Source organism: Canis lupus, chromosome 8 (genome assembly GCF_011100685.1).
Source record: "Canis lupus familiaris isolate Mischka breed German Shepherd chromosome 8, alternate assembly UU_Cfam_GSD_1.0, whole genome shotgun sequence".
Taxonomy (NCBI): Eukaryota; Metazoa; Chordata; class Mammalia; order Carnivora; family Canidae; genus Canis; species Canis lupus.
The window spans coordinates 33393170-33421158 of NC_049229.1; the positions used below are offsets into that span (position 1 = coordinate 33393170).

At 41.4% G+C, this 27989-nt stretch overlaps 1 protein-coding gene and 1 long non-coding RNA gene across 2 annotated transcripts in view; one reads left to right on the forward strand and one right to left on the reverse strand.

Moving 5' to 3' along the window:
* The window catches only part of SLC35F4 (solute carrier family 35 member F4), a 225998-nt gene that overhangs the window by 28854 nt on the left and 169155 nt on the right, over window positions 1–27989 (reverse strand). The window contains exon 2 of the mRNA XM_038544811.1: window positions 573–758. Coding sequence (XP_038400739.1) covers window positions 573–758 — 186 coding nt within the window. The remainder of the gene's footprint in view (window positions 1–572; window positions 759–27989) is intronic.
* LOC111097048 lies at window positions 43–27985 on the forward strand. Its single transcript, XR_005363309.1, has 3 exons — window positions 43–286; window positions 26595–26701; window positions 27676–27985. It is a non-coding gene; the product is annotated as an uncharacterized LOC111097048 (long non-coding RNA).

Consider the following 27989-nt stretch of genomic DNA (forward strand, 5'->3'; position numbering starts at 1 on the left):
TGAGATTTATCAAGCAATTCCAGTAACCCGAGTGGCCTGGGAGTTGGTGTGTGCAGCCAAGCGGATGTGAGGAAAGACTAGAGGTCTGGGCTGGTCAGGAAATGCTGAGTGGCGAGGCTGAAGTCCTGAAGAAGTTGTTAACAGTGGGAAACTAGACGGGTTCCAAGGACTGCCAGTCCTGATGAGCGCAAAAGCAGAGTCTGTGATTTTATTGCTGTTTTCCTTCTTCTTGGAAGGGAGTGCACTACGACGGAATCCCAGGGTTGAGATCAAGATGCTCTTCAAGGTGAGAAAACCAGTTCCCTTGTAAACTTAATTGGGTGTCACTGTTTAAATCACGTGGTAAGCCCTCAATGAGTCTTTGCTATTCCGTTTCTCTGCTACCTGGCACAGCACTAACAGATCATATCTATACCTTCCCCTTCTTCCTTCTCCTCCCACCTGATAAACCTTCCGCACATCACCCCTAAGAGTCCAGGTACCGCCTCTGCGTTCTGGGCCAATGGTGCCATCTTTCATGGCCAGTTAGAAGGTTACCTGGTGAACAGTTATTTAAGAGGTCATCAGCGTACCTGATCTGTTCTGCCTTTCGACTCTGTGTCCGCAAACTCCAGAAGATCCTCGGCTCTGAAGTTCAAGAATAGGAGCAGAAGAATCTTCGGTGACAGAAAGAGGGGACAGTTGTCTACTGATGCCACTGTGTGAACTGGGGCAGTTGGCTCCTGGTTTACATCGAGTAACTGATGATCTGGAGGTACCTGGGAAGGAAGAGTTCACACCAGTTTGAGAACTTTCCAGAGGGAAAACTAGAAACAGATTTTTAAAAAGATTTTATTTATTTATTTGAGAGAGAGGGAGAGAAAGAGAGAGAGAGAATGAGCAGGAGTGAGGGGCAAGGCAGAGGAGGGAGAAGCAGACTCCCAGCTGAGCAGGGAGCCCCATGCAGGGCTCTATCCCAGGACCCTGTGATCATGACCTGAACCAAAAGCAGATGTTTAATCGACTGAGCACCCCACCCCAAGGCGCCCCCAAACTGTAAACAGATTTTAAATGCTTTGGAAGTAAAATACATGGCAGTAGTCATAACAGTCCTGATGGGACATTCACTGAGCTCAATTTTATTTATTTATTTATTTTTCAATTTTAATCTTATAAAAGGGGCTCCTAAAAATAAAATTCCATCTTGGCAAGGTCTGTGTCCCTAAAATAAAGGGTCTTTTAGATAAATCTGTCAAAATAAAAAATGAACTTGAGAAAGTGGTTTGGGTTGATATATCTGTTCTGAATTAGAACTGTTAACCCAGTGAAATAATTGACCTCAAGGGAAGGAAACTGTTCTGTTATGCTTGTGTCTTCCCTTTTCCTCCTAAGAGTGACTGTTGAATTCCTAACTGGTAAAAACTGCCAACAGGGTCTCCTGTGAAGTCCACTCTACACTTTTCCATCGGGTTGGTCATGAAAATCCAATTTGGTGGTGTCTCCTCAATCACCTCTGGCTTCTATCCACTCTTACAGAGGAAAACCTAGCCTTTAGGATCCTCCACAGGCTAAGCCCCTCCTGATCGATCCATCCCCACTCAGGATCGACTTCATGGGCCTACAACCAGGACAGCCACACAGGGCTCAGAGGGAACGCACAGCCCTCCCATACTGTCACAGTGACAGTCCACAGCGGCCATGTGGAAGTTCTTTTATCTTTTTTTTTTTTTTAAGATTTTATTTATTTATTCATGATAGTCACACACACAGAGAGAGAGAGAGAGAGAGAGGGGCAGAGACATAGGCAGAGGGAGAAGCAGGCTCCATGCAGGGAGCCCGACGTGGGATTCGATCCCGGGTCACCAGGATCGCGCCCTGGGCCAAAGGCAGGCGCTAAACGGCTGCACCACCCAGGGATCCCAGTTCTTTTATCTTTCAACTTTTTTTTTTGTAAGTAACATTTGATGAAATAATGGAGCACACACAGGGGACTTGGAGCTTCAGCCCAGGTGTGGTCTTGCCTCCTCTTGCTTCCTCACCTCCTCGGGTGGGTTCTCAGCCACCACTCTAGGGTCCTTGCTTAGCAATCCTACAGGGACCTGGGTACTGGTGGGGAGTGCTGGGACCTCAGGGGGAAAACCTCCAGGGTCTGTGGGGGCCTGCACTCACTTAGAAAATATCAAAAGAGCAGACATTAAATAGCAAATTTAGAAAAACATGGAAAACATGGGAAGTGGAAAAAGAGAGAGAAAGGGAGAGACAGAGGACATAAGAAAGGAAAAAAGCCATTTTCTGCCTTTTTTCTTTTTCTGCCTTTTGAAAAGGGGGCTCTACGTTTTCCCTTTGCACAAGGACCTCAGATTCCACAGCTAGCCCTGCTCCAACCAGAATACTCCATTCCAGCTAGGCTGGTTCTGGCTGGGTTCTGACACCTTACCCTCACCACTGATGAGCTCTAAGCCTTTAATTGGGTTGTTCCTGGAACATTCTGAATCTACCCAAATCTTTAAACATTAAGATCAAGTTCTGATTGGTTCATGCAGCCTTTACTGTTAAATCACATGCATCTATACTTTCTTTGAACTTTTACTGTCTGAGCTCATCTGACAGGAGTCTTGCACTAGCTGCCCCAATGCTTGACTTTCGTGAATGCTTTCACTTTCTCCAACTGCAGAAGCTGCCTGTTATTGGAGACTGTTCTACTCTATCTGTCTCTCAATAAACTTTTAATTTTGTAATAATTTTATATTTACGGAAAAGGGTTCAGAGAGTTCCCATATGCTCTTTACCTGGTTTCTTCTAATGTTAACATCTTGCTTCCGCACTCCACGCATTTGTTGGAATTAAGAGATTAACACTGGCAATTACTGTTAACCACGCTCCAAACTTCATTTGGATTTCCCTAGTTTTGTCACAAATGGCCTTTTCCTGTTTCTGGGACCCCATACAGGACACCGCATTATATTCAGTCATTGCGTCTCTTTACTGCCTATGTTTGTTCGCAGAGTGCGCTTATTTTTCCTCGAAAGTTATGAGTTTCTCTATTTCCACTGATACAAGGGGAAGAGCAGAGGCTATTATCCTCTCTGGGTCACGGAGGCTATGTCTTGGTATGGTGCCTCTGAGATGCAGAACACACAAAAGTAAGGAGCACACAAAATCTTGAAATAGCAATGACATCTTGGCTTTAATTTGGTTTTGAATAATCACATAATGTACTGGATGAGTCATTACTTGAAGCAATCAAATCAGAACCTCAAGAAGCAGTGATGTCCAGAAAAAGAAAGCTTGAGTTCCTCAGCCATCATCTCCAATAAGAACCTAACAGAACAGCAGAGTAACTTGGCTGTGAATGTTAGTTATGCAGTCCGGGGCTCCCCATCTATGACAAAATGTATCTTGTTTTCTTTTCTTTCTTTTTCTTTTTTTTTTTTTCAGTCTTGGGAAAAACAAGTAGAGGTATATAAAGATGGACTTAGCTGTACCATATATTACTAAGTGTCTTAAATTGATCCAATTAAAATGTATTATTTAATCTTGGATTTAAATTTTTTTTGAGATTTTATTTATTTGAGAGAGAGAGAGAGAGAGCACACACACATGAGCAGGAACGTGGGGCAGAGGAAGAGGGAGAAGCAGGCCCCTCATTGAGCAGGGAGCTAGATGTGGGGCTTGATCTCTGGACCCTAGGATCATGACCTGAGCCAAAGGCAAATGTTTAATCACCTGAGTTACCCAGGCGCCCTTAATCTTGGATTTAAAAGAATAAAATATGTACAGCTACTCAAAAAACCAATAGAAGAATTACATATCGATTATTGTGCTTCAATTAATGCTGTGTTAATACTATTATTATAAAAGTGTCAAAAATAAGGTTCGTATTTTACATATCCAACATATTTACTGTGCCTTTCACAACTATGTTTTTAATTGAATATTTCAAATTCAATGAAAAGAGTCTGTCTAAAATTCAGTGAACTCTCTCTCATTTATTTATGCCCTTCGAGAGTGACTGACACTCAACTACTCCAAGTGTCATTTTTAATTTATCTTTCAAGTATTTTTCATAATTTATTTTACATAAGTTGTGCCTTCTCATTTTCTCTTATGTGAATATCAGTTTTCATTTTGTGATCATTAGCAATTATAGGTGGAAAGGAGGAAGTCCAAAAATAGTTTGGGAAGCTAGTTGAGCAAGGATTGAGATAAAACAATGGCCACAGTTACTAAGGAGTTGGTAAATCATGTGTAGCTGGGACTGTTGGATTTGTAAGCCAAGTTAGCGATTTCTCTTGCTTCCTCATTTTCACTGAAGCATTTTGTTCTGGCTTCTATACCTCCTGGTCCATATGTAATAAGGCTCAATACCAATTACCTGCTGTCAGTTGCCTCATACTGGTTGATTTATGGAAGAGACCAGAGAACAGGTGAGCCACCGGAGACATTTAAATCATTGTCCTAAAAAGGCAAACTTTAAACTTCAGAGCCAAGCCCAGAGGCATATTCAGGGCATGGGCCATGAAACAGTCATCTCCAATCCTGGAAAACACAAACACTGCCCCATGCTACATGGTCTCGTACCCTTCAATTAATATAAAGCCACCTCTGGCAAAAATAATATTCAGAATGTCACCTGGGATGCAGTCAAGGATCATAAATAAATCATGTCTATTTTCTATGCCACAGTGACTGCCTAGGCATTGCAAATTCAGTTAGTGAACAGTGTTCAGACTTTAATAGGTAGTGAGAGTAAACTGTATTAGAAGTGATAGGTTGAAAGTCTCTCATTAGTCACACCAGACGGTCCCCCTCTCCCTTATAAAGACATTTGCTCACCTGAGCCATGGCAGTAGAGCCATCTTATGCCATTTTTCATATTTGTCCAGGAACAAGAATATAATTTCTTCATTTGCATTGGGTAGGCTCTGCATGTTCCCCAAATCGATTTAACTCAACAAGTAGTTATTAAGCACCTATTCTAGGGCCGGTTTTGTGTCAGGACCGGGAGTTAGACAAATGAATACATGGTACATGCCTACATGGAGCTCTCAACAGTATTGGAGTCAGACTTATAACCAATTAACCATAATTTAATGTGAACTGGAGAGCAAGAAGAAAGGGAGTGATTCATTCTGCCTGGAGCAGGGAAGTCTCTCTAAGTGGCTACATCAAAGTTGGCTTTGAAGGATGAGCAGGACTTTGCTGGGCAGAGTTCTACACTGAGGAATAGGCCATAGGAGCAAATACCCTGCAGGGTAAAGAGCATGCTGTGAGACAATGGTAAAATGAGCAACTCTAAGATGCTGAATTCTGAGTACAAACAAGCATTGAAAATCCTTTGAGGAATGTTGCTCAGATGAAATGGTCCATAGAACATATTCAATAAATGTAGATTGTTATAACAAAAAAATAAACAGGTAAACAAAAATGACCATTAGCAGTTCTTTATCAGTTAGAATGACCTCATGCAATAGAAATCCAAACTCGACCAGTTTAAGCAAAAATGAAGAGTTTTTAGAAGCTTAGCAACCAAGAGACAGGACAGCCAGGAATGTCCCTAAGCCTCAAGAACACCTAGGACTGGGGTGCAGTATAGGCAAACAGTCCTCCATCTCTCACTGCAAGTGCTAGCTTCACGTCTTCTCACTTGGCTACTGTTTGTCTTTCTCTACAGAAAACTTGATTGTTTGAAGATCCAGGTTTCCAGTCTTGCAGCTTTAGCCTCCTGGGAGAAATCTAATTTCCCAGAGTCAAAAATCTTGAGGAAGGAACTTGTGTCTTATACTGACTCCCAGTCCGACTTTGTGGCCAGGAAACACTGTGACAATACCAGGAAAGGGCGGTGAGGGTGGGCACACAGGGCCTCGGGCATCCCCTTAGAAATGTCAAAGCAAAAAAGGGCAAAGAACCACAGCTGCTGAGTAAAGCAACCCCCGAAACAGAGTGGAAGGTATAGGGTTTTCAGATAACAACTTGGAAAGGCAAGCAATAAAGAGTACGTAAGAACAGCTCTTTGGAAAGTAGGTGAGAAACAAAGTGTCAGGTAAGGTTCTGTGTGAGCAAGTGCAAGATGACTTGGAAGATAATAGACCAGACTATAAGGTATTCTAACAAGAGCCCTGCCTGTTCTTTTTAAAAAAGTTTTATTTGTTTATTCAAGAGAGACACAGAGAGAGAGGCACAGACATAGGCAGAAGGAGAAGCAAGCTCCTCATGGGGAGCCTGATGTGGGAGTCTATCCCCAGATCCCAGGATCATGACCTGAGCCAAAGGCAGACACTCAACCACTGAGACACCCAGGGGCCCCCTTCCCGTTGACTCTTACCTCTCATGAACATAAAAGGTCAATGACACATTTGGTTTTACTAATCATTATACTGAACAGTGAGCTGGAAACCTTATCCTAACTTGCCCCAAGCTGTGGTGCTTACTTAACTTGAAACACCATAGGTAACCCTGGTACCCAAACCTAAACGCAGAGATGATGAAATACAGAAGGCAATTGCACAATGGGGGTGGTGAGTGGGAATCCTAAATCCCTACAGCTTTCTCTCCTTTGATTTAAAGATTTATTTTTTTGTTTAAATTCAATTTAATTAACATATAGTGCATTATTAATTTCACAGGTAGAATTTAGTGATTCATCAGTTGCATATAACACACAGTGCTCATTACTTCAAGTGCCCTCCTTAATGCCTATCACCTGGTTACCCTGTCCTCCCACCCCCTTCCCCTATAGCAACCCTCACTTTATTTCCTATTGGTAAGAGTCTCTTATGGTTTGTCTCTCTCTCTGTTTTCATCTTATTTTATTTTTCCTTCCCTTCCCCTATGTTCATCTGTTTTATTTCTTAAATTCCACATATCAGTGAAATCATATGGTATTTGTCTTTCTCTGACTTATTTTGCTTAACATAATACCCTCTAGTTCCATCCATGTCATTGTAAATGGCAAGATTTCATCATTTTTGATGGCTGAGTAATATTTCATTATATACCATATCTTTTTCGAACAAGCACCTGCAAATCATACTTATCCATAAGACAAACAGGTGATTCCAATGCAAGTTAAAAGTTTGAGAGCCTCTGTGTGATACCACAAAGGGTAGTGAGGTACCCAGGTATAGCAATGGCTCTTACTACACTTAGCCCCAAAAGGACAAGGAGAAGGAATGATTAGAAAAATTTGGAAGGAGAGGCTTGCCTGATACGAGTTATGACTTTTCATTAAAGTAGGCACCCAGCTAGGGGTCCCTGAAAATGCTCCTTTCCTATGATATCTCTTAGGGACTCCTCATTCATCAGTAAACCAAAGAGAGCAAGAAAGCCTATTTCTATAGCTCTTACAGTTCAACCGCCACAAAGAAAGGCAAGTAGAGAGAGGTTATGAGGCAGATAGAAAGAGAAACTGGAGAGGCAAATGCATGTGATCTGCCATGTTTCTACAATAACAATATTATAATCAAAATCAGGGGCTAGGACATATGATAGTCTAGCTTTACATTTCTTTGATTGATGATTCTTCTTTGATGATTCTTCCAACCAGTCTCTTGAAAATCATACTTTAAGCATAAAACTAGCTTTGGCTATTTTTTTAAAATTTATTCATGAGAGACACACAGGGAGAGGGAGAGAGGCAGAGACACAGGCAGAGGGAGAAGCAGGCTCCATGCAGGGAGCCCAACGCGGGACTCAATCCTGGGTCTCTAGGATTACGCCCTGGGCCGAAGGCAGTGCTAAACCGCTGAGCCACCCGGGCTGCCCAGCTTTGGCTATTTTCAAATAATCTTTTATAAGTGTGTTTCTTTTAAATATCCATGATCTTTTCTGTGAGGATGTTATAATCATCGACACATCTATGACAGAAATGTAATCCTGAATTTTGATTTAGTTTGTTGGAAGCCACAATTATCATTTTGACATTGTCTGATGAAAAAGAGATAAAATACCAGTAATTCAACAAAATATTGTGAAAAGCTATATTTCAGCTTATTTTTTTTAAACTCACATTCCATCGAATTACAATGGGAGCAAATATTCCTTGTAGTGAAGGAATATTTACCATTGTATGGTTGGATTTTCATTGAAGTCCATATGGAATTTGTAAAAAAGTTAACTCATTTATTAGGTAAATACTTAGTTCTAGTATTATTGAAAGAGGTCAGCACAGTGCATAGTTTCATAAGCAACATAACAAATTTCCATTTTGATCTGTACCACCTGCTTCTTTAAAGCCCAAACTGTTTTGGCACAGCACTGCTTCACTTCCACGTACTATTCACTCTCTGTAGCTCTGAACACTTTTCTTTAAAAGATTTTATTTATTTCTTTGATAGAGAGAAAGCAGAAGCAGGGAGAGGGGCAAAGGGAAAGGGAAAGGGAGAAGCAGACTCCTTGCTGAGCAAGGAACCCAACTCAGGGCTTGACCCCAGGACCCTGGGATCGTGACCTGAACCAAAGGCAGACACTTAGCCAACTGAGCCACCCAGGTACCTCTGAACACTCTTGATTAATTTCAGAGAGAAATGTCTTTTTATTTTTTTAATGTTTTATTTATTTATTCATGAGAGACACACAGAGGCAGAGACACAGACAGACAGAGAAGCAGGCTCCCTGTGAGGAGCCTAATGTGGGACTTGATCCCAGGACCCCAGAATCACGACCTAAGCTGAAGGCAGATGGTCAACTACTGAGCCACCCAGGTGTGCCGAGAAATATCTCTTAAAATAAACTGGCTGCTGGTTATATTATTATCCATTTAAAATTTTTTCAATTTTTTTGCTAATTATCTTATTGCCAATGATAATCAAATGTCCATTAACTAAAAGCTAGATTTTCAAGATGTAAATCTGAAATATTTGGGTGCCTACACACGCATATGAAAGTGACCTTTAAAAAATCTTTCAAAACCTGATTCGTTTTTATTCACCTAAAACCTGTAATAGGAAGAAACGACTAATAATTGTTCTATTTCTGCAATATATATCTTGTCCCTAAAACAATATTAATTTATTCTATCTGGAATGTATTTATTTCTTCTACCAATAACTAACTTTAAGACTAAAAAGTATGTCACTGCTCTTTACTTTTACAGTGTAAAAATAAAAATGTCTAGCACTTACTTAACACCTACCATGTGCCAAGAGCTTTACATATATGATCTCCTGATAACACAATACTGTGGGGTGGATTTTACTATTCCCATTTTATAGATAAGGAAAGTGGATCTTTAATAGTCCAAATAAGGATTTAAAAAGTCAAGACGGGTCCAGTTCCAAAGCCCATATTCTTTCCAGTATATTTTGTTGCCCTTCCCATTTCAGCCAATCAGCATTGTTGAGCTCTTTCTGTGTGAAGGGGAAATACAGAAAATAAGGACAATTATTGTTCAGAGAGCAGGGAGATTAACTTCAGCCTGGACAGTTACAGAATACTTAGCAGAGGATGACGGATTCCAGCAGATGCTAGTACATGAGCAGGGTCCGAATGGGAAGAGAGCCTAAAACAGCTTCCAACAAAGGAAAGTTAGGATTTTGCCCTTTTAGTTGTTAAGAGCAAAAGAGGTATTTTGAAGAGGGATGACGAATTGGAAGCTGAGTTTCATGAAGGCAAAATTGGCAGGAGAGGGCAATATGCACAGAACACACAGAACTGGAAAGAAGACATCTATTTGGAAGTTGTTCAAGCAAAACATACTCTTTAAAGAGAGACAGGACTTCCCCTTTTAGAAACATGTATTGCAGTGGGACCCTTTTTTCCCTGCTAAGATCCAGACATTCACATGGTAAAATCAAAAGAATACCAATAATAACAGTATCTTGTGCTTATTAACTGGTCATACTTACTCTTCCCGGTCATGATCTCACTGTTGTGGGATCCAACCTGACCACCATTTACCCCAGGCCTATATATGCCAAAGGGCCTCTATTCTTACTTAGCAACCCATGTATTTGTCAAGCACATGTTCTGGATTTGTATACTAAAGAGAGGTTGGCAGGGTGCCGGGGTAGCTCAGTTGGTTAAGCGTCCAACTCTTGATTTCAGCTCAGGTCATGATCTCAAGGTCATGAGATCCAGCCCAGTGTTGGGCTCCCTGCTGGGTGTGAAACCTGCTTAAGATTCTCTCTTTCTGCTCCCACCACCATCCCTTCCACCTCTTGCATTTCTTTTGGCTCCTTTGTCCCAAACAAAATATCATCCTTTACAGATGCTTGTTTAGATCATTTCTGGACCTATATCTCTATCCAGTATCAAGCATTTATTTCCTCAGCACTGCTCAAAGTGTCACCCTTTCTTCAACTAGGGCCCTGATCACATTAATTAATTAAGTCTACAGTTGTTTTCCTAATTCCAGCTGCTTCTTATTCTGCCCATCCTCAGTCTCTGACTACATACCCTTGTTATTCCTCACACCTTCATCATCTGGAGAGTTAGATTATAGGTTAACCTTGATGATTTTTGCTGAACATTTATAGAATCTGGAATGGGTTTTTAAGTATTCCCAAGGTACCTACAAAAGAATTTCAAATCTATTTGGCTGATCCTAGATATGAATCAGCAGAAATACTATAAAATTGCCTTTAACATTTTTTATTTTTTGGTGATAGCCTCGGTCTTAAGTAATTTCCAAGATGATAGAAAGTGTCGTTCACTGAAAAAGAACAAAAGACATTTTTTTTAAAAATCTCAAAAAAAATAAAAAATAAAAAATAAATAAAAAATCTCTAAGCCCTATTAACAACTCCCTGAATGTTTTTTAATGTGAATACCTTGGGCCTCTGTCTTACTTTTAACTGCCCGGCACTCAGGCACTCAACTCCTTCCCATTTAGGGGGCCTGCCCCCTTGTCCCTTCCCTGCCCCCTCCCCCAATTATATAAGGCTTGTTGGGGAAGTGCCCCATATTCCACAATAGAAGCCAAAGGAGGCTCTTTAAGAGGTCTAAAGCTCTCCCTGCTCCCGACAATAGGGGACAGGCATGACTGGGTTTCACCCCATGAGACCCTCCTATCCCCAGAATTTTAAATCTTGAGAAATCAGGATGGTTCACGTTCCGTGAGCAACACTGGCAGCCTGGTAGTGGGTAGTGATGGCAACAGCAGCATCCTGGAGGACTATCCCAGCTGCTTGGCTGTAAAGGCCCTCAGTTCCTGCACATTTTCCAAGGTTCTCTGAGTGTCTCCACCCCAGTCCACCCAGTAAATCTCCCTTTTGCTAACTACTCATAGCAACTTTGGAGGCTCTGCGTTGAGAGCCTTGTCTGAGACAGCCTCTCTCGGACCTTCACACGCATCCAACCCCACAGCATCCTCCTTTCCTGTCCTCTCCCTCTTCTCTCTGATGTCCTCACCCACTACTTCCCTTTATTATGGCCTTACTCTACGAATGATACACTCTGTTCTCAGGGAGGGGCCTATGGAGACATTTAGGAAGATTTAGGAAGATTTTCTGGAATTCTTGCCAGCTGCCCTGGAAGAACCCAATGGCAGACATTCTTTTTTATTTTATTTTATTTTATTTTATTTTATTTTATTTTATTTTATTTTACTTTATTTATTCATGAGACACACACACACACACACACACACACACACAGAGGCAGAGATACAGGCAGAGAGAGAAGCAGGCTCCATGCAGGGAGCCCGACGTGGGACTCGATCCCAGGACTCCAGGATCACACCCTGGGCCAAAGGCAGATGCTCAACCGCTGAGCCAACCAGGCAGCCCAATGGCAGACATTCTTAAGGGGATGTAGCTGGCCATTACCTTTTGCTGAACACCTGGAGGTAAGTCCTTCCCTCGCCATCCAAAGGGAGCTGGCTGATTCCTAGGTGAAGGTGAAGAGAACCTCAGTGATGTACCGACCTCACTGCTCTCCTCTGTCACTTTAGGCCTGATGCCAACACAGGTGGAGATTCATTGGCTATACAGTAAAAAGGCTGGCCATGATGGCTCTGAAATACTCACTTTAACCCAGGAAAGCCAAAAGAAATGTAGGATTCACTTTAGAACATTTCCCAAAGAGATCAGCTCAATAAATTGAAGCAATATATGTAAGAAAACACTGTGCCATATGAAGAAAATAAACGTAGAAGTGCTACCTGCCCTAGTATAAATATATAGCTTGGTTACTCCTGGAGTATTAAATGGAGTCCTGGAAATTTTACCTTTGAATACCCATCCATGTATCTCAGTTGGTAAGATACCAGCATTAAGACTACACAACTATTTTGCTTTTTATAATATCATACATATTATTTTTAAAACACATATAAGTAATGTTATGGTATTAATCATATTTTACATGAATTGATTAATTTTACATTAATCACATTTCAGATGCAGTGGGAGTGTTTATGCTTGAAATAGCTTCTTGTTAAAATAAGTAACTGACTTTAATTTGTTTTCTAATTCTGGATTTTCATATGTTGAGCTTGCTTCTTTGATCCTGTTTGCTTTTCATTAAGCCTTCACTTTGACTTTCTTCTAATGAGCCTTTGTCTCTTCTGCTCCTAACGTCTTGATTTCCTTGTAATTTGAACTGGAGTTTTACTCATGTGCAGGTGTACATGAAAGGAGCTAAGATCCCTATGTACCTTGTGGCTTCATTACCACCCTCCAGCAATGTCACTATTGCCCTGAAAATCTTGAAAAATATGCCCTATTGACTGTAGAAACTCTCTACTTACAAAGTCCTTCCTGGAGGCTCTCCTGGGATACATTCCCTTCTAAATGGCCCTGGTGAATTTTTTGACTGATGGATTAGACAAAGCGTTCACAAGGCAGCCTCATAATTCATTGTAGTCAAAAACCAATTCAGGATAACCCAAAGTCCTGTACCTATTAGCCTAATTGTATGATGATCCATTAATTAAAAAGTTATTGATGCCTACTATGTATCTGGCCCTCTGCTAAGTGCAAGGAAGACAAGAAGGCATGATGCCTGCCCTCATTTTCTTATGGTCCAAGAGAGGAAAAAAGCCAATTACACAGTAACTTCCATAAACAGCATTAAATGCTGAATGGGTGGACAAGCCAGGTTTTAATTTGGAGCCAACTGACTGCTCAGCCCTTTGCAACTGCCAATGGTCCACCAGTATCTTCTCATTTGGGAATTGGCTTTTAAACCATAAGCTTATGGAAGAGTTCACAAAATATTTATGCCTTATACATGAGCAGAAAAAAATAAGTGGGTAGAAGAGAATGCCAGGGTATAGCTAATGCTGTTAGCATCTACATCTGTCACCAGAGAGGAGTGCAAGGCAGGAAATGGCAGAAGCAGCTGCTTGGGCAGCTTCACTGTGATTTAGACCACAATCTAAAGACAACAATTCACAAATTTCTGCCTTGAGGGATATGGGGAAAGCTACATGATCAGCATCAGGTCACTTTCATAATTGTTGTGGGTATCCACACCTAGCAGGTAGGTGAACTATAGGGCCCTTGAATCCAAACCCACAAGGTTTAGTTGAAGGTCCATATTCGAGGCTTGTAAGCCTCTTCCCCACTCACCTAGATTCTACTGTCCCTTCAGTATCCAGCTCAAGGCCTAACATCAGCTGTCTGGGTCCAATGTCTACTTCCAAGGCTACTCAATGCCATTGAAAGCTTAAGCAGGGAAATGGAATGATCGGATTTGGGTTTTTAGAAGAGTGCCCTGCAATGTGGAGAATGGCTTAGAGAGAGTAAAACCAGAGATAGAATGACTTGTTAGGAAACCACTGGAGTGGTCTGGGGGAGAGATACTAGTGGCCTTGCAGAAGTGGTAGCAGTGAGATCAGAGAAGGTGTGATTTGAGAGCCACTGCAGAGATAAAACTGACAAAATTTGGTAAATGATTGGATGTGGTTTTAGAAATGAGGGTGAAGGAGTAAAAAATAAGCATCAGTTTCTGTCCAGGACAACGGAATTGATAAGGCACCATTCTTAAACATGTTGAGTCTTTGAGTCATCCAAGAGAGATGGATAGTGGGCAGTTGGACACAGAGATCCAGAATCCAAAAGACGGGTTTGGGATGGAGACACAGATTGGAGAGTCAATACAGACAAGTCATCAAAGCTATAGGAAATATTATGAGTTGAGTATCTCCCACCTTTTCTCAACACATGTTGAAGTCTAACACCCAGTATATCAGAATGTGACCTTATTTGGAGATAGCATCTTCACAGAGGTAATCAAATTAACATGAAGTCTCTAGGGTGGGCCCAAACCCCATAGCCCTGGTATCTGTATAAAAAGGGGAAATTCAGACACACACACACAAACAGAAAAAACACTATGTAAAGATGAAGGCAGGTACTAAGGTGTTTCTATAAGTCAAAGAATGGCAAAGGCTGTCAACAAATCACCAGGAGCTAGGCAAGAAGCATAGAATACATTCCTTCTCCCTGGCTGCAGAAGGAAGACACCTGCTGACACCTTGATCTCAGATTTCTAGCCTCCAGAACTGTGACACAATACATTTCTGTTATAAGCCACCAAATCTGTGGTACTTTGCCATGGCAACTGTAGTAATAAGCTCATACCAGATGGAATAAAATTATCCAGAGAGAGAATGCTAAGTAATGCAGATAACTAGGGCTGAGATTCAAGAAAACCAACAATTAAAGGGGTATGAACCTATAAAAATAAAAGCAGCCAAAAGGTATGGGGAAGAAACAGGAGGATGAAAGAATATGGAAGCCAGAGAAAGAGAGCAGAAGAAAGCCATGCTGCAGAGTTTGGCTTTAGTCATTGTTGACTGTGGAAAGATTACCATTGGTGGAGTAGCAGGGGCAAAGGGACTGGCGTTTACTGAGAAAGGCATGGAAGGTGAGAAAGCACAAGCAGGAAGTGTTGACAACACACAAATGCAAAGAGAAAGGACATATTTTCTATACATATTTTTAAAATACAAAAATTCTGTTATTTTAAGGAGTAGACAAAGCTCCCAAATCTGTTATATAGGGGATAAGGATGGACATCTATCCAGATAGATGGATGCAGGGAGAAGACCAAGTCTCTCTGTCTTGGTTCATACTACACAGGGGCAAATAAACCAGAAAGCAGGTGAATTATAACCCAACAAGGGAATCCTGATATAGTGACAAATCCTGGGCTTAATGGAAATGAGGAGCTGCAGGATGGATGGAAGAAAGATGGCAGACCCAGGTGTTTCAGAATACTTTTTTTTTTTTTAAGATTTATTAATTTATTTGATAGAGAGTGTGTGTGTATGTGTGCAAGGGGGTGGGGCAGAGAGAGAGAGAGAGAGAGAATCTCAAGTAGACTACTGGCTGAGCGCAGAGCCCAACGGGGCTGGGGTGGGGGGCTCCACATGGCACTTGATCTCATGACCCTGAGATCACAATCTAAGCTGAAACTAAGAGTGGGAAGCTTAACTGATTACACCACCCAGGTGCCCCAGGATAGTTTTGTTACAAGAAAGATAATCTCTTATTCACTGTACAAAAGATTCATAAAAATCATGCATGGCACTGTAATTCAATAGGAGATGTGAAATTTACTTTAAGCTTCCTGAAATCTTCCTACACAGAAAGCATTCAGGGAAACTGATTTGGCATATTAATCACCTCCCTGCCCCCAAGGTCATTTCAAATGTTCAGTCAAAATCCTCACTCACCATCAAGGCCATTTCTTGGCCAGCGATGAGGAATAAATATTAAAATGTTTGTTTTATGCCTTTGGTAAGCAAATGAGAGTAAATGATCCCCTGGGGGGACCATATTTGCCCATGTGAAGCAAATCACAGCTGCTAGGCAAGTGTTGGCATGTGTGCTGCACTGGTACTGATGACTGAGCATAAGAGATTGAAAAATTCTCTTGCAGAGGCAGCTCTTGCAGCCTGTGAGGCATGCTCTCTCCTTGCAATCCTAAATTTATCTAATGGAGTGGAAGATACTTCTGATGTTCACACTGTCTGGAAGATCACTTAAATTTACTGCAGGAGCCCTGGAAAAATGTAAACGGTCTTGCTGGCATCACCTTCTTAGACATTTCTTGATTCTGACCCCTCTTGCCACCCCTACTCCTCCAATCCCCCCACATTATGCCCTCCTCCTTTGGCCTTTTCTTGCATAATTGACTGTCAAGAGTTCCCGGCCCCCAGGACTGCACAGAGTTACTGCCATGTGAGGATGGAAGTTATCTGCTATCAGAGAGAAAACTCTGGGTAAACCTTGACCCACACACCTATACCTTGGAGCTAATTATCCTGGCTACTATTTGTTTTGACTTGGCAACCCTCATTCATACATTCATTCATTCATTCATTCATCCATTTATAGACACTTACTGAGGAGTCTCTTGTGTGTCAGACATTAAACTAGGTTATCTGGTGGGATGCCTGAGTGGCTCAGCGGTTTAGTGCCTGCTTTCGGACCAGGGCAAGATCCCAGAGTCCTGGGATCTAGTCCCTCATCAGGCTTTCCCTGCATGGAGCCTGCTTTTCCTTCTGCCTATGTCTCTGCCTCTCTCTGTGTCTCTCATGAATAAATAAATAAAATCTTAAAAAAAAAAAAAAAACTAGGTTATCTGCGCTACGAAGAGAGTGCAAATCAAGTCTCTCTGCTGTGGTTCAGAGTACACCGGTGCAAAGAGGCTGGAAAACAGATGAATCACAACCCAACATCAAAAGCCCTGATATAGTGAAATCCTGGGCTTAATTAAAATCGGTTTCTTGAGGAATCTGAGCCCGGATGGTATGAGAAACTGCGACACTCTAGAAATAGGAACAATACTTATAGGGCAACCACTTCAGATGAAGAAGACAGGACTAGTCACACAGAGTGCAAACATTAACATAAAACAGACAGAGAAGGCAGGACAAGTAATTAACCATCTAGAGCTACGAACACAGAGTAGATGCCCAGAGGGTCCAAGATAAATATTCTGGGGAATAGTCCTGGGGAATATTAGGTGGTGGATAAATTGAGGACAGCAAACAAAATGAAGTAGGGTCAGAGACAGAAGCAGAGACACAAGGGTAAGAGAAGTCAGAGGTTCGAGAAATTGGAAGGACTGAGCATCAGGGTTGAGTAAAGGGTTATTCAAGTTACATGGGAAAGTTCCAGCTATGATGAAGTAACTTGTACAGGACTTGTCCACAAACTGGATAAACCACATGAGGCAACTGTTTCCCAGCATTGGCCAACAGGTAGCATCAGACTGCAATCTCTAAGGAAGGTCACAAGGTAAGCCTCTTGATCTCCAGCCTCTGTTTGGAGGCAGTTGCCTCCTTGTGGAGCAGAAAAGTGAGTCTGAGTAGAGCCCTGAGGCACCACTGAATAGAGGAAGCAGAGATCAAAGTCTGGGGCCACTGGAATTCATGGGCCAGTTGGAGAAGACAGACCTGGGACTCCCAACACTGCCACAGGCAACTACAAGCTTGAATGTTTCTCTAGCCATGCCATTGACCACTTCTCCCCATCCAACCCCTGGGCCTACATTCTATGAACTCATATTTGAGCTTCAGGACTCAGGTCAAATGTTGCCCACTAGCAGGGGCAATCCTGGACCACATGCTTTCCTCTGTGTAAGCCCCACATATCGAATTACACCATACTGTACTGTCAGTACTGTTGTACTTATTTTTCTCTTGGCTTTCAGCTTTTGAATAGTATGGGCTCAATCTTGGCCATTTTTGTGTCCCCAGTCCTGGCACCTAGTAGCTTTTCATGAGCATTTGTGGAGTTGCCTGTTTCTCCTCTCGGAGAAGTGTAGCACCTAATCATGCTCTTTATTTTCAGTAGCTTCAATGTGCCTATATTTTATCACCCAACATATGCTCAAGAAACATATGTTTAATGACTAAATGAATAAATTGACAAGATTAGAAATGCCCTAATTAAGGACAAGAACTAAATTCTTACTTGTTTTGAGCCTCTTATTCTTTATGAAAGGATGTTAGGCACACATTAACTGCTCAATAAATACTTGTGAAACTGGTTGATTAAAACAGCAGGAAAGTCACTAAACTCCAGACACATCAAGATTCCCTCAACCCTACCTAGAAGCAGCTTCTCAGTTCCTTTTGGATTTCTCTGGTCCAGCTACTCACCTCTGTTCCTGCCTCCACCATGTCTATCAGAGTGACCCAGAAGTCCTACAAAGTGTTCACCTCTGGCCCCCAGGGCCTTCACCAGCTGCTCATACACAAGTGTGCCTGATGTCTGTGTCTGCCTCTCAGCCTTCTTCCAGGTGGGTAGCACAGGAGCTTGCAGGGTGGCCTCGATACCAGCATGAGTATGGTTGTGGTTACAGTAGGTCTAGGGGTGTGTGGGGTATCACAGATGTCTCAGTGGATCAGAGTCTGCTGAGTCTTCTTCTTCTTTTTTTTTCTGCTGAGTCTTCTTAAGCTGGATGTGAACCCCAACTTCTAGGCCAGATGCACCCAAAAGAAGGAGCAGATGAAGACCCTCCCTCAACAGCAAGTTTGCCTCCTTTATTGATAAGGCAGAACCTGGAGCAGCAAAACGAGATTCTGGAGACCAAGTAGAGCCTCCTACAGGAGCAGAAAACAGCTCAGAGCAACAGGACAATATGCCTGAGAACTATATCAACAAGCTTTGTTGACAGCTAGACACAGTGGTACAGGAGACGCTGAAGCTGGAAGTGGCACTTGGTAAAGTGCAGGGGCTGGCAGAGGACTTCAGAATAAATATGAGGGAGAGATTAAAAAGCCTGCAGAGATGGAGAATGCATTTGTCTCTATCAAGAAGGCTGTGGGTGAAGCTTAGACCAACGAGGTAGAGCTGGAGTGTGCCTGGGCCAAATGGCATCATCGCGAGCTCAAGGTCCAGGGCTGGGAGATGGCCAGCCGCAGCCGGTCAGAGACTGAGGGCCTCAACAGCAAGCAGATCAAGTAGCAGATCAAGTAGTAGGAGCTGCTGAACTTCACTGGGACGCACACGGATGACCTCCAATGCAGGAAGATGGAGGTTTCTGAGGTGAACCTGAACATCAGCAGACTCCCCACTGAGATCCAGTGCCTCAAAGGCCAGAGGGCTTCGGTGAAGGCCACCCTCACCGATTGCTGGGCAGTGTGTGGGAGCGGGTCAGTAAGGGCCCCGAGCTCTGAGGCAACCACTTCAGATGAAGAAGACAGGACTAGTCACACAGAGTGCAAACATTAACATAAAACAGACAGAGAAGGCAGGACAAGTAATTAACCATCTAGAGCTACGAACACAGAGTAGATGCCCAGTAGATGCCCAGTAGATGCCCAGCTGGCTGAGCTGCCGGCTGCCCTGCAGCAAGCTGAGCAGATCTTGGTGCAGGGGCTGTGCAAGTACCGGGAGCTCACGGATGTCAGTCTGGCCCTGGACAGCGAGATTGCCATCTACCCAAGCTGCTGGAGGGCGGGAGAGTCAGCTGGAGTCTGGGATGCAGAACATGCCTATCCATACTGGGACCACCAGCGCTACTCAGGTGGGCTGAGCTGGGCCCACTGGGTCTCACCAGCCCTGGCCTCCACAACAGCCTGAGCTTCTTCCAGTTCAGCTTCAGCTCTGGTGGGGGCTCCAGCTCCTTCAGGCATGTTAGTGCCTCCTCCAACCAGGCCATTGTTGTGAAGAAGATCGAGACCTGTGATAGGAAACTGGCATCTAAGTCCTATGATGTCTTGTCCAAGTGAACAGCCACTGAGAACCCTCCCAGTCTCTCCCCTCCTGTGGCTGCCATAGAGACTTTAGGGAAAGGAGCTGTGCAGGGGAGTGTAGGGAGCAGGAGACCCACCTGAGGCTCAGCCCCAGTCCTCAGCCTACCATTGGGGGTAGTCAGCGGCCCTATGTACCCCATCTTACCCATGCCTCCAACTAAAAAAGCCAATTTAGTTGTCTTTTCCAAAATAAAGCCTCAGCTGGTTCTGGGAGTCCTCCTCCCCCCACCAAAAGGGGTTTCTTTGTATTTGAATTTTTGAAATGTGAGCAGGAAATGGAAACTGCATTGGCAATTGCTTTTAGATCTCATGAATGCCAGATAAGTTGACTCTAAGGAGCTATCACATTTAAGATCTGGACAGCAAGGACAGGATGATTTTTGTGTCTGTTTCTATCTTCTGTATGGAGACCATTAACAGATCTGCTGAGTTGGTCTGATCAACAGGTGCATAGTCAAGAATCAGCTCTCCATGATTTCTGGCAAATTTTAATAGAGTAATTATATAATTTATTTTGTATGTAGCTTCATCAGGGGTTTAGATCAAAGTGAAATATATGAGGCTTGATTTCTACAAAGTCTTGTTAGGGGACAAAAGGAGAGCTTGTCATACATTCCACCAAGAAGATGGCAGTTTCCCTCCCTACATCCCCTTCCCTCCTCACCAGTGGGATGCTCATAGTCACAAGACCCACAGTCTCTCTGTCCTCTCAGAGTCTCAGTTGTCCCAATGACACTTTTTGATCTCCCACTAACTTGGAATAGCATTCACTGAGAGGCATTTCTATATAGCAACAGTCAGAGGAAACTTTTTCCCATCTGAGATTTAACACAAATTCTTTTTCTGGAAGCTGCTGACAATGTAGCTTCCAAGGATTTTCTAAGGTCCAGCATGGCTTCCGGCAGAGTCTCTTTAGAGCAAAAATTCTGCACTAAGCACAGTTAAAGAGTCCAGACTTGGAAGTCAGATGACCAAGGCTGGAATATCAACTCTGCTTCTCACCACGTTGTGCTCTGGAACAAGTGCTGTTTCCTTTCTGAGCCTCAGCTTCTTCAGTGGCAGGGAGAGTGGTATCTATAGGGTTGTTGTAAGGGATTAGGTGAGATAATGTACTTCATTGTCATTTTATCTGCAGAACATTAGCACCCAGAATGATGCCTTTCACCCAAAAGGTTCTCAAAAAATATTTACTGATTGAATTTTACTGAAGCACAAGGCAAATACCATAGGCAAAATCTGACTTATAAACTGGAGTTTTTTCTCAACTCTAAATGCATTTCCCCATATAAACAAAGTCATAAACTGTGGTTTGACCTCAGATTGGGACTCAAGTCCCATTTAACGCACTGCATTGTTAAAACATTGTACATTTGCAGTGAAGAAGCACAGTCATTAAGCAAAACTAGACAACATTGACTAATTTATCTTGAATGTTTGCGGTTGAAGAAAAGTAGGCTTAATTTAAGGAAGAGAAAAAAGTTGTAAATAAGTTTTGGAGGGACCCCGAGGGAAACTGCTGTGTATTTCCTGAAGACTTTCAGCATTGACGCCTAGCATCTTTATTTGAATTTCCCATCAAATCTTAGGACTCTCTTCTTTGATAAAGATATCCCATTAGCATCAATTTTTTGCTTATCAATGTAACACACATTTCTTTTAGCTTGCAAGAATACATTTCTTATTTCCACAGAAATAGGACATGGGAGGGAAGACACTGGAGGGAAAAACAGGATGCATGAGAGAGGAACCAAACAAACAACAGAGGTTTATAATAACTCTAAGAACAAGTTGAAAAAGAAATGGGAAGTAAATGAGGTTAAAAATAGATTGTGTGTGTGTGTGTGTGTGAGAGAGAGAGAGAGAGAGAGATGAGAGAGAGAGAGAGAGAGAGAGAGAGAGAATTCTGCCTCAGGCAGTCATTTTAATGAAGAGTGGAGGAAAATAGCATATGAGTCCTCTCTTTGTGGGGTGAAAATGGGAGCAGTGGTCAATTTCAGAACAGAGAGTTAGTTCCCTGTTATGGCATCTCTGTGGTCTATCAGCCATTCCAGAACTTGGTTTCTGTTCCAAACAAGTGCATAAGACAGGTTTGAAAGGCAACCTGAAGTGAGGAGGTTGGGTGACCCTAGGGAGTCACTTAACCATTCCTAGATTGGAACATTCTCATTTAGAAAGTGAGAAAGTGGAATTAGACACTCTGGGAAATTTTAGTGTAAAGAATTTTAAATTTTTATGAAAACTTTGTGGATTTGGTATGAACTAGCACAACTGCCAGCTAGGTACAAGTTAAAATCATAGACTTTGCTTATGCAACCCAATATGGTACTTCCCCCTCACCTCCTTAAAAAGTTATCTTCCCTAAGCATCACCATGACAACTGAGAAATAATCCTGTGTTTCTTCTAAGGAAGGGATTTTCAGACTTATACCTAGACACAGGGCAGGATATTTTTCAGGAAATATCACTGCATCTGGAACTTTCCCTAGAGTGAAAGATCTAAAGAAGAATCCCTGAAAGAATAAGAAACAGAAACTGATTTTCCTTTAAAATCCAAAGAAGGCTCATATTTTGCAGTGTTACATGCTGCTTTAAAGAGTGTATTTTCAAGAGGAAATTGAATAAGATGCATGACAAATTTATTACACTCATGCTTTATCAAAGGACATGGTTTTAAAATTCCACTGTGTGCATTTTGAAACTGATGATTTTTATAAAACAATGTTATGAGACTTTCAGAATCTCAGTTACGCATACCAAAGGCATAGGGTTGAATCTGCAGTTTTGCCTGAAAAGAACATTGTACCAGAAATTAGGATTCCCAGGGCTTAGTGGTCAGTTTAACTCCGACTAAGCATCTGATCCTGGATGTTTCTTTTTCATTCTGTCTCTTGATTTTCTATATATGAAACTGGGAAACAACTACGATTCTTCGTATCAAACTCATTGCCATTCTTTTATATTTTTACTCTGGTATAGCATAGAATTTACCATTATTACCTTTTTTAAGGGTAATGTTCAGTGGCATTAAATTTATTGCTATTGTTGTTCAACCATCACTCCCATCCATTTCCAAATTTTTTCATCTTCCCCAACTGCAACTCTGTATCTATTCTCTTATTTTGATAATATTTCTCTTAATCCACTCAGAGCAGCTACCAATAGTATTCTCATACCATGTACCTCATTAGTGTGGTGATGAAAAAATAATTTTACAGAATTAAGAAGGGAAAATTGAAGACTGCAGATATGCCAGTTTGATGTCAAATCTGCTACAAAGTTTACACATCAAGTTCTGATGACTAAAAGCCCATTTTGGTTACTTTCAAAAGTTTGAACTTGAATGTTTAATCACTGATGTATATAATCCCCTGTGAAAAGGATACCAAGAGGAATCTTTTCCCTTTCAGTGAAAAACATCCAGAATTCCCAGAGAAGACTAATAGAGTTAAGCATTGTGGTAGATCAACCGTCCAAAGAAATGGATGACTCAGGTGGGCTCGTTGTGTCTGTGCAGAAGAGATTCCTGGAGCACCATTGCATCCAGGGATTTCCCAAGCTCCAACACTCATCTGTCTACCTCCATTATTTGCTGTTCATTTTATTTCATTTTTTAAAGATTTTATTCATTTATTCATGAGACACACACACACACACAGAGAGAGAGAGAGAGAGACAGGCAGAGGGAGAAGAAGGCTCCATGCAGGGAGCCCGACACAGGATTCGATCCCCGGTCTCCAGGATTAGGTCCTGGACTGAAGGCGGCGCTAAACCACTGAGCCACCAGGGCTGCCCTGCTGTTCATTTTAAACCCAGTTTCTTTTACTCGCTGCTTCGGACCATCCTTGCTTCCCTGCCTCTCTTGGCCCCGTATATCCTAGATCTTTCTACCTCTCAACCACAGCTCTACCTTCATCTTGAATGACAAAATTCCTTTTTGCTTAATCCCATGCCATTATAGGTGAGCTTCCTCCACTCCCTTCCTGGCCATAGCTGGTTAACCCTTAGCCATTTTTCTCTCTTCTTGCTACCCTCTCTCTCACCCACAACCAGAGCCACAGCCATCGGAAAGGTGGTTTTCTATATATTATGAAAACAACATCAATATTAAATCAGATAATTTCAGCCTCAGCTTTCTGATGCTGATATATAGGTCAGACTTCCAAGCAGGGAAATCCCATATTGAAAATCTGGCTCATTCTAACTGCACATATTCTTTTTTTAAAAAAGCCAGAGCTACCTAATCATTATGTACAATGTATTATGCATTTGTTTATTCTCCCAACAAAAATTTACTCAATACCCTGCATATGCTAGGCACCAAGTTAGGTGCAGAAAAATAACTGAATGAGAAAGTTGCTGCCCTCACCAAGTTTAAAACCTTTAGAGAAATATAGACCCCAAATGGACAATTGCAATAGTACAGATAAGTACTGTGAAAGGAGAGGTCAAGCAGTTCTGCATGCACCATGATAGGGACATCTAACCAGGCCTGGGCTCAGATAAGTTTTCCTGAAGAAGTGATACTCAGCAGGAGCCTAAGAGAAGAAGTTAAGCCAAGCACCATAGTAAGAATCCTAGAATACACTGCATGCCATTTACAGATCATAATAATTTCTTTTTTTTTTTCAAAAATTAAATGTTTCTCTTTTCCAAAAAGTAAACTCTTACCTGATATGCAGGGGACAGAAAGGACTTTAAAGATGCCATTTAAATACAGTAGAGTCTACTTGTCCTTGGGATAAATAATGATGCTGTCTCATGATGAGATTTATTTTCTTTTTGCATTTCAGTAATAAAATCATATCAGGAGAGATCTAAGAGAAGATTTAAAACTAGCCTTAAATGTTTCTATCTAACATTTAGAACTTATTATTAGTACAGGAGTAAAACAGATTGATGACATGAGCAAGATTTTAAAATAAAATGTTGGAAAACTTTATCTATTTGATTTAAAGAATCCAGGCATGCATAAAGCATCAGTAATGTCTTAATTCTTAGCAACTCACATCTGAATTCACACATGAAAAGATGTCTGTGCTCCATCAGGGGCTCATTACCCAGGATCCAAAGACTTCAGGAGTTCCCCACATGTTGGGAAATTATAACCAAAAATGGTGGGCACGTACATATTAGTGGGGAGATGTTCCACAACTTCATTTGGCTACTCAACAAGGAATCCATGTCCCCTAAAAGTTCAAGAACCACTACTCTGTAGGATGGCAGTAAGTGCTAAAAGGGCAATAATTGCTGGATAGAACTTTAGAGATTCTTGAATATGAATTATCCCATATATGGATTAAGAAGTGGCGGTAGAGTTTCAAACTGAATGTGTTCTCTAGGAAAGAAAATCAACTCAAAAATGTAGCTGTAAAGATTTTGGTTAACATAAAGCCAATTTAAGGAAAAAATTCCCAATAGTAAGGACTGATAATCATCAGAGTAGTGTTTCTAAAAAGGAGTGTAGGACTTCCTTTTTGAAATTTTTAAAAGAAAAATAGGTTTTTATCCCCTAGAAATGTAAGATGGAGTCTTCCGGGCTAAAAGCAAGAGAATACACAATGTGACAACATAGTCCTCAAATGCTCCTCTTCTCTTTCTTGGTCTGTGGTAACATTCAACAAATTTTAACACAAGCTCATCCAAAGGCAACTGTAACAGATGGTTTTCAAAACGCTGCCTTTTGTACATAAAACCAGCAGTTGGAAAAGTAGTGTGTTTATTTTTCTGGCTTTGCCTATTGGCCTTTGGACGACTTCAGGCCCCATAATTTGTTTTAGGATGGACGTAAAGGTCTACTGTTCGGGATTTAAGTATTTTACATTTTGTAATCAATGGGATATAAGCCAGATTGGAGTTTAGTTTTGTAGTCTCAAAAAAGGGTCTGGTGAACCCATTCAGAGTAGAGAAATAAACTGAGGAAAGACACTGAACTTGCCAAACCCCTCTGCATGCATTCATCTGCATAATAAATATCAATGATTAATATGCTATCTAGCAGCAGCATTTATTCCTTAGATCAGGTCTAAGCAAAACTTTGCTAGCTAATTGTTTATGGAATTGTATCTACTTGAAATAATTCAACTGCTTTTTCAAAAAGAAGCATTTTTTAGTTAAAACATCATTACAGCTTAGCTGAGCTTTTTGCCTAATTAGTTTGATGTTTATTGCTATTCATCACAGAACTATCAATGAAATACAAAGTCCCTCAGATGAACTCAAGGAGTAATATAATGGAAATAACCATATTACTCATTCTTGAATACAATATTTATGGAGCAGTTTTAGTAAAAGTAATTGTAAAATATTCCCGAATTAAATAAAGACATCATCAATTTGCCAATCCAGTACTTAAAAATCTGTTGTCTCAACTAATATAGGTAAGGTTGTTAAAGAGATAATTTTAATTCTTTTTCTTAAACAAACCAGTCAGCATTCAATATATGAGTCTCTAAGATTCAATATTAGTTAATATCTGAAATGACTGTTTCACCTTAAACAACTAATGTTGTTTTCCCCTTCTTTCTTTAGAGTTAGACTCAATCCAAGCTCACACAAAATGTCAGTGAAGCTGACAAGGATCTCAATTCAACTATGTAGGAAAACATACATTTTATTCAATTCCTTTTATTCAATACTTTTATCTCTTCACACACTATACTCTAATACAGAAATCTTTATATACTTTCCTTATGTACGTTGTTAAGGGAACAGCAACCAAGTACAATTACTGAAATATTAGAGAAGTCAAAGATAGAGATCTCTGTAATTAGAATTCAATAAGAAAGTTCAGTCTCCAAATAAACTAATACTTAAATAAGTCAAATCTAAGCAACTGTTAAAAGTTTTCTCTTTTAGGGATTCTAACAAATTTTCCCTACAATAATGCTCATCTCCAAACTGCCCATTCTGTAAGTATAACCCGAATGTAGGCAACGAGTAATTTAAACTGTATTTTAAGGGTTTCTACAGAAAATAAACACAGTGATGATAATAAGCATAAGGAGCCTAAGACCAGCCACGTGGAGGACAAATGGCCAGTAAAACAGCATTTACCGTCTGAGAGAGGTAAGTTTCGTGCAGAAACACTGTAGGGCACCACTCTTGAAGAATGTTTCTTCATCCTTTGAACTGGTTCACCTTGTTCACAGTGCTTTTTCTGAGTTGGTTTGAGTCTCCAGTTCTATAGCAAACACTGCTGCGGCTGATGTCTGGGTGACGTTCTGGAGATACTGCTGGAAGCTACAAGCACTGATGTGCAGTTTCCCTGGGAAACCATTTGCCACATGTTTAAGCAATGTTTGACCTCCTCTAAAAGTTTTCTCTTAAGCTACTGTTAGGCATAGTGCAAAACTTGAAAAATAAAAAGGGAAAATCAAGATTGCTTTCCATTAGAAGCACAGCAGAGTTGCTGAACTAGTAAAGCATGACCTTTCTAAAGATATGTGTGTGTGTGTGTGTGTGTGCATGTGGTATAACATATATTAAGAATTTTAATTTCCATGGGGTGCCTAGGTGGCTCAGTTGGCTAAGTGTGTGCCTTCTGATCAGGTCATGATCTTGGGGTCCTAGAATAGAGCCCCACATTGGGCTCCCTACTCAGCAAAGATTCTGCTTCTCCCTCTCCCTCTGCCTACCTCTCTCTCTCTCTCTCTCTTTCTCCCTCTCTCTCTCAAATAAGTAATCTTTAAAAAAATTTTTTAAAGTTCCAGATTGGGAAATTGATAATGTCATTATATATATATGCACTATGTGTGTGTGATGTGTGTGTGTGTGTGTGTGTGTGTGTGTGTAACTGAAGCACAATATTTCTAGGGTACAACCAGATGAAACAAAACCAACAAAATATTTGGAAAAGTATTGAGTTCCTTGGGGCAAATCACATGGAAAGACTATATTGCCAGGATAAACATTCTGATTTTGATGAAAGGCAATTAATTTGTATAGACTTTCCAAGAGTGAAATGTTTCCATAAATAGAAACAGAATTTTCTCATTTCGTGATAACAGAAATTACCACTATATATGCATCAATTTACTCAGGACCAGCACAGATAGATCTGGATAGATCCATCTGGCTGCTACGCACTTGAAGGCCCAAGACTGGAGCCCAGGAAAGAGGGATGGAGCATCAGTGGAAAGACTACACTCATGGGAGGAGCTGACAGCTCACAGGGAGAGCCTGCAGGAAGTAAAGAAAAGCAGGCCTCTGGCTGAGCCCTGAAAGATACTTTCTTTAAAAATATCTTCTGGGACGCCTGGGTGGCTCAATGGTTGAGACTTTGGCTCAGGGCCTGATCCCAGATTCTGGGATTGAGTCCTGCAACAGGCTCCCTGTGTAGAGCCTGCTTCTCCCT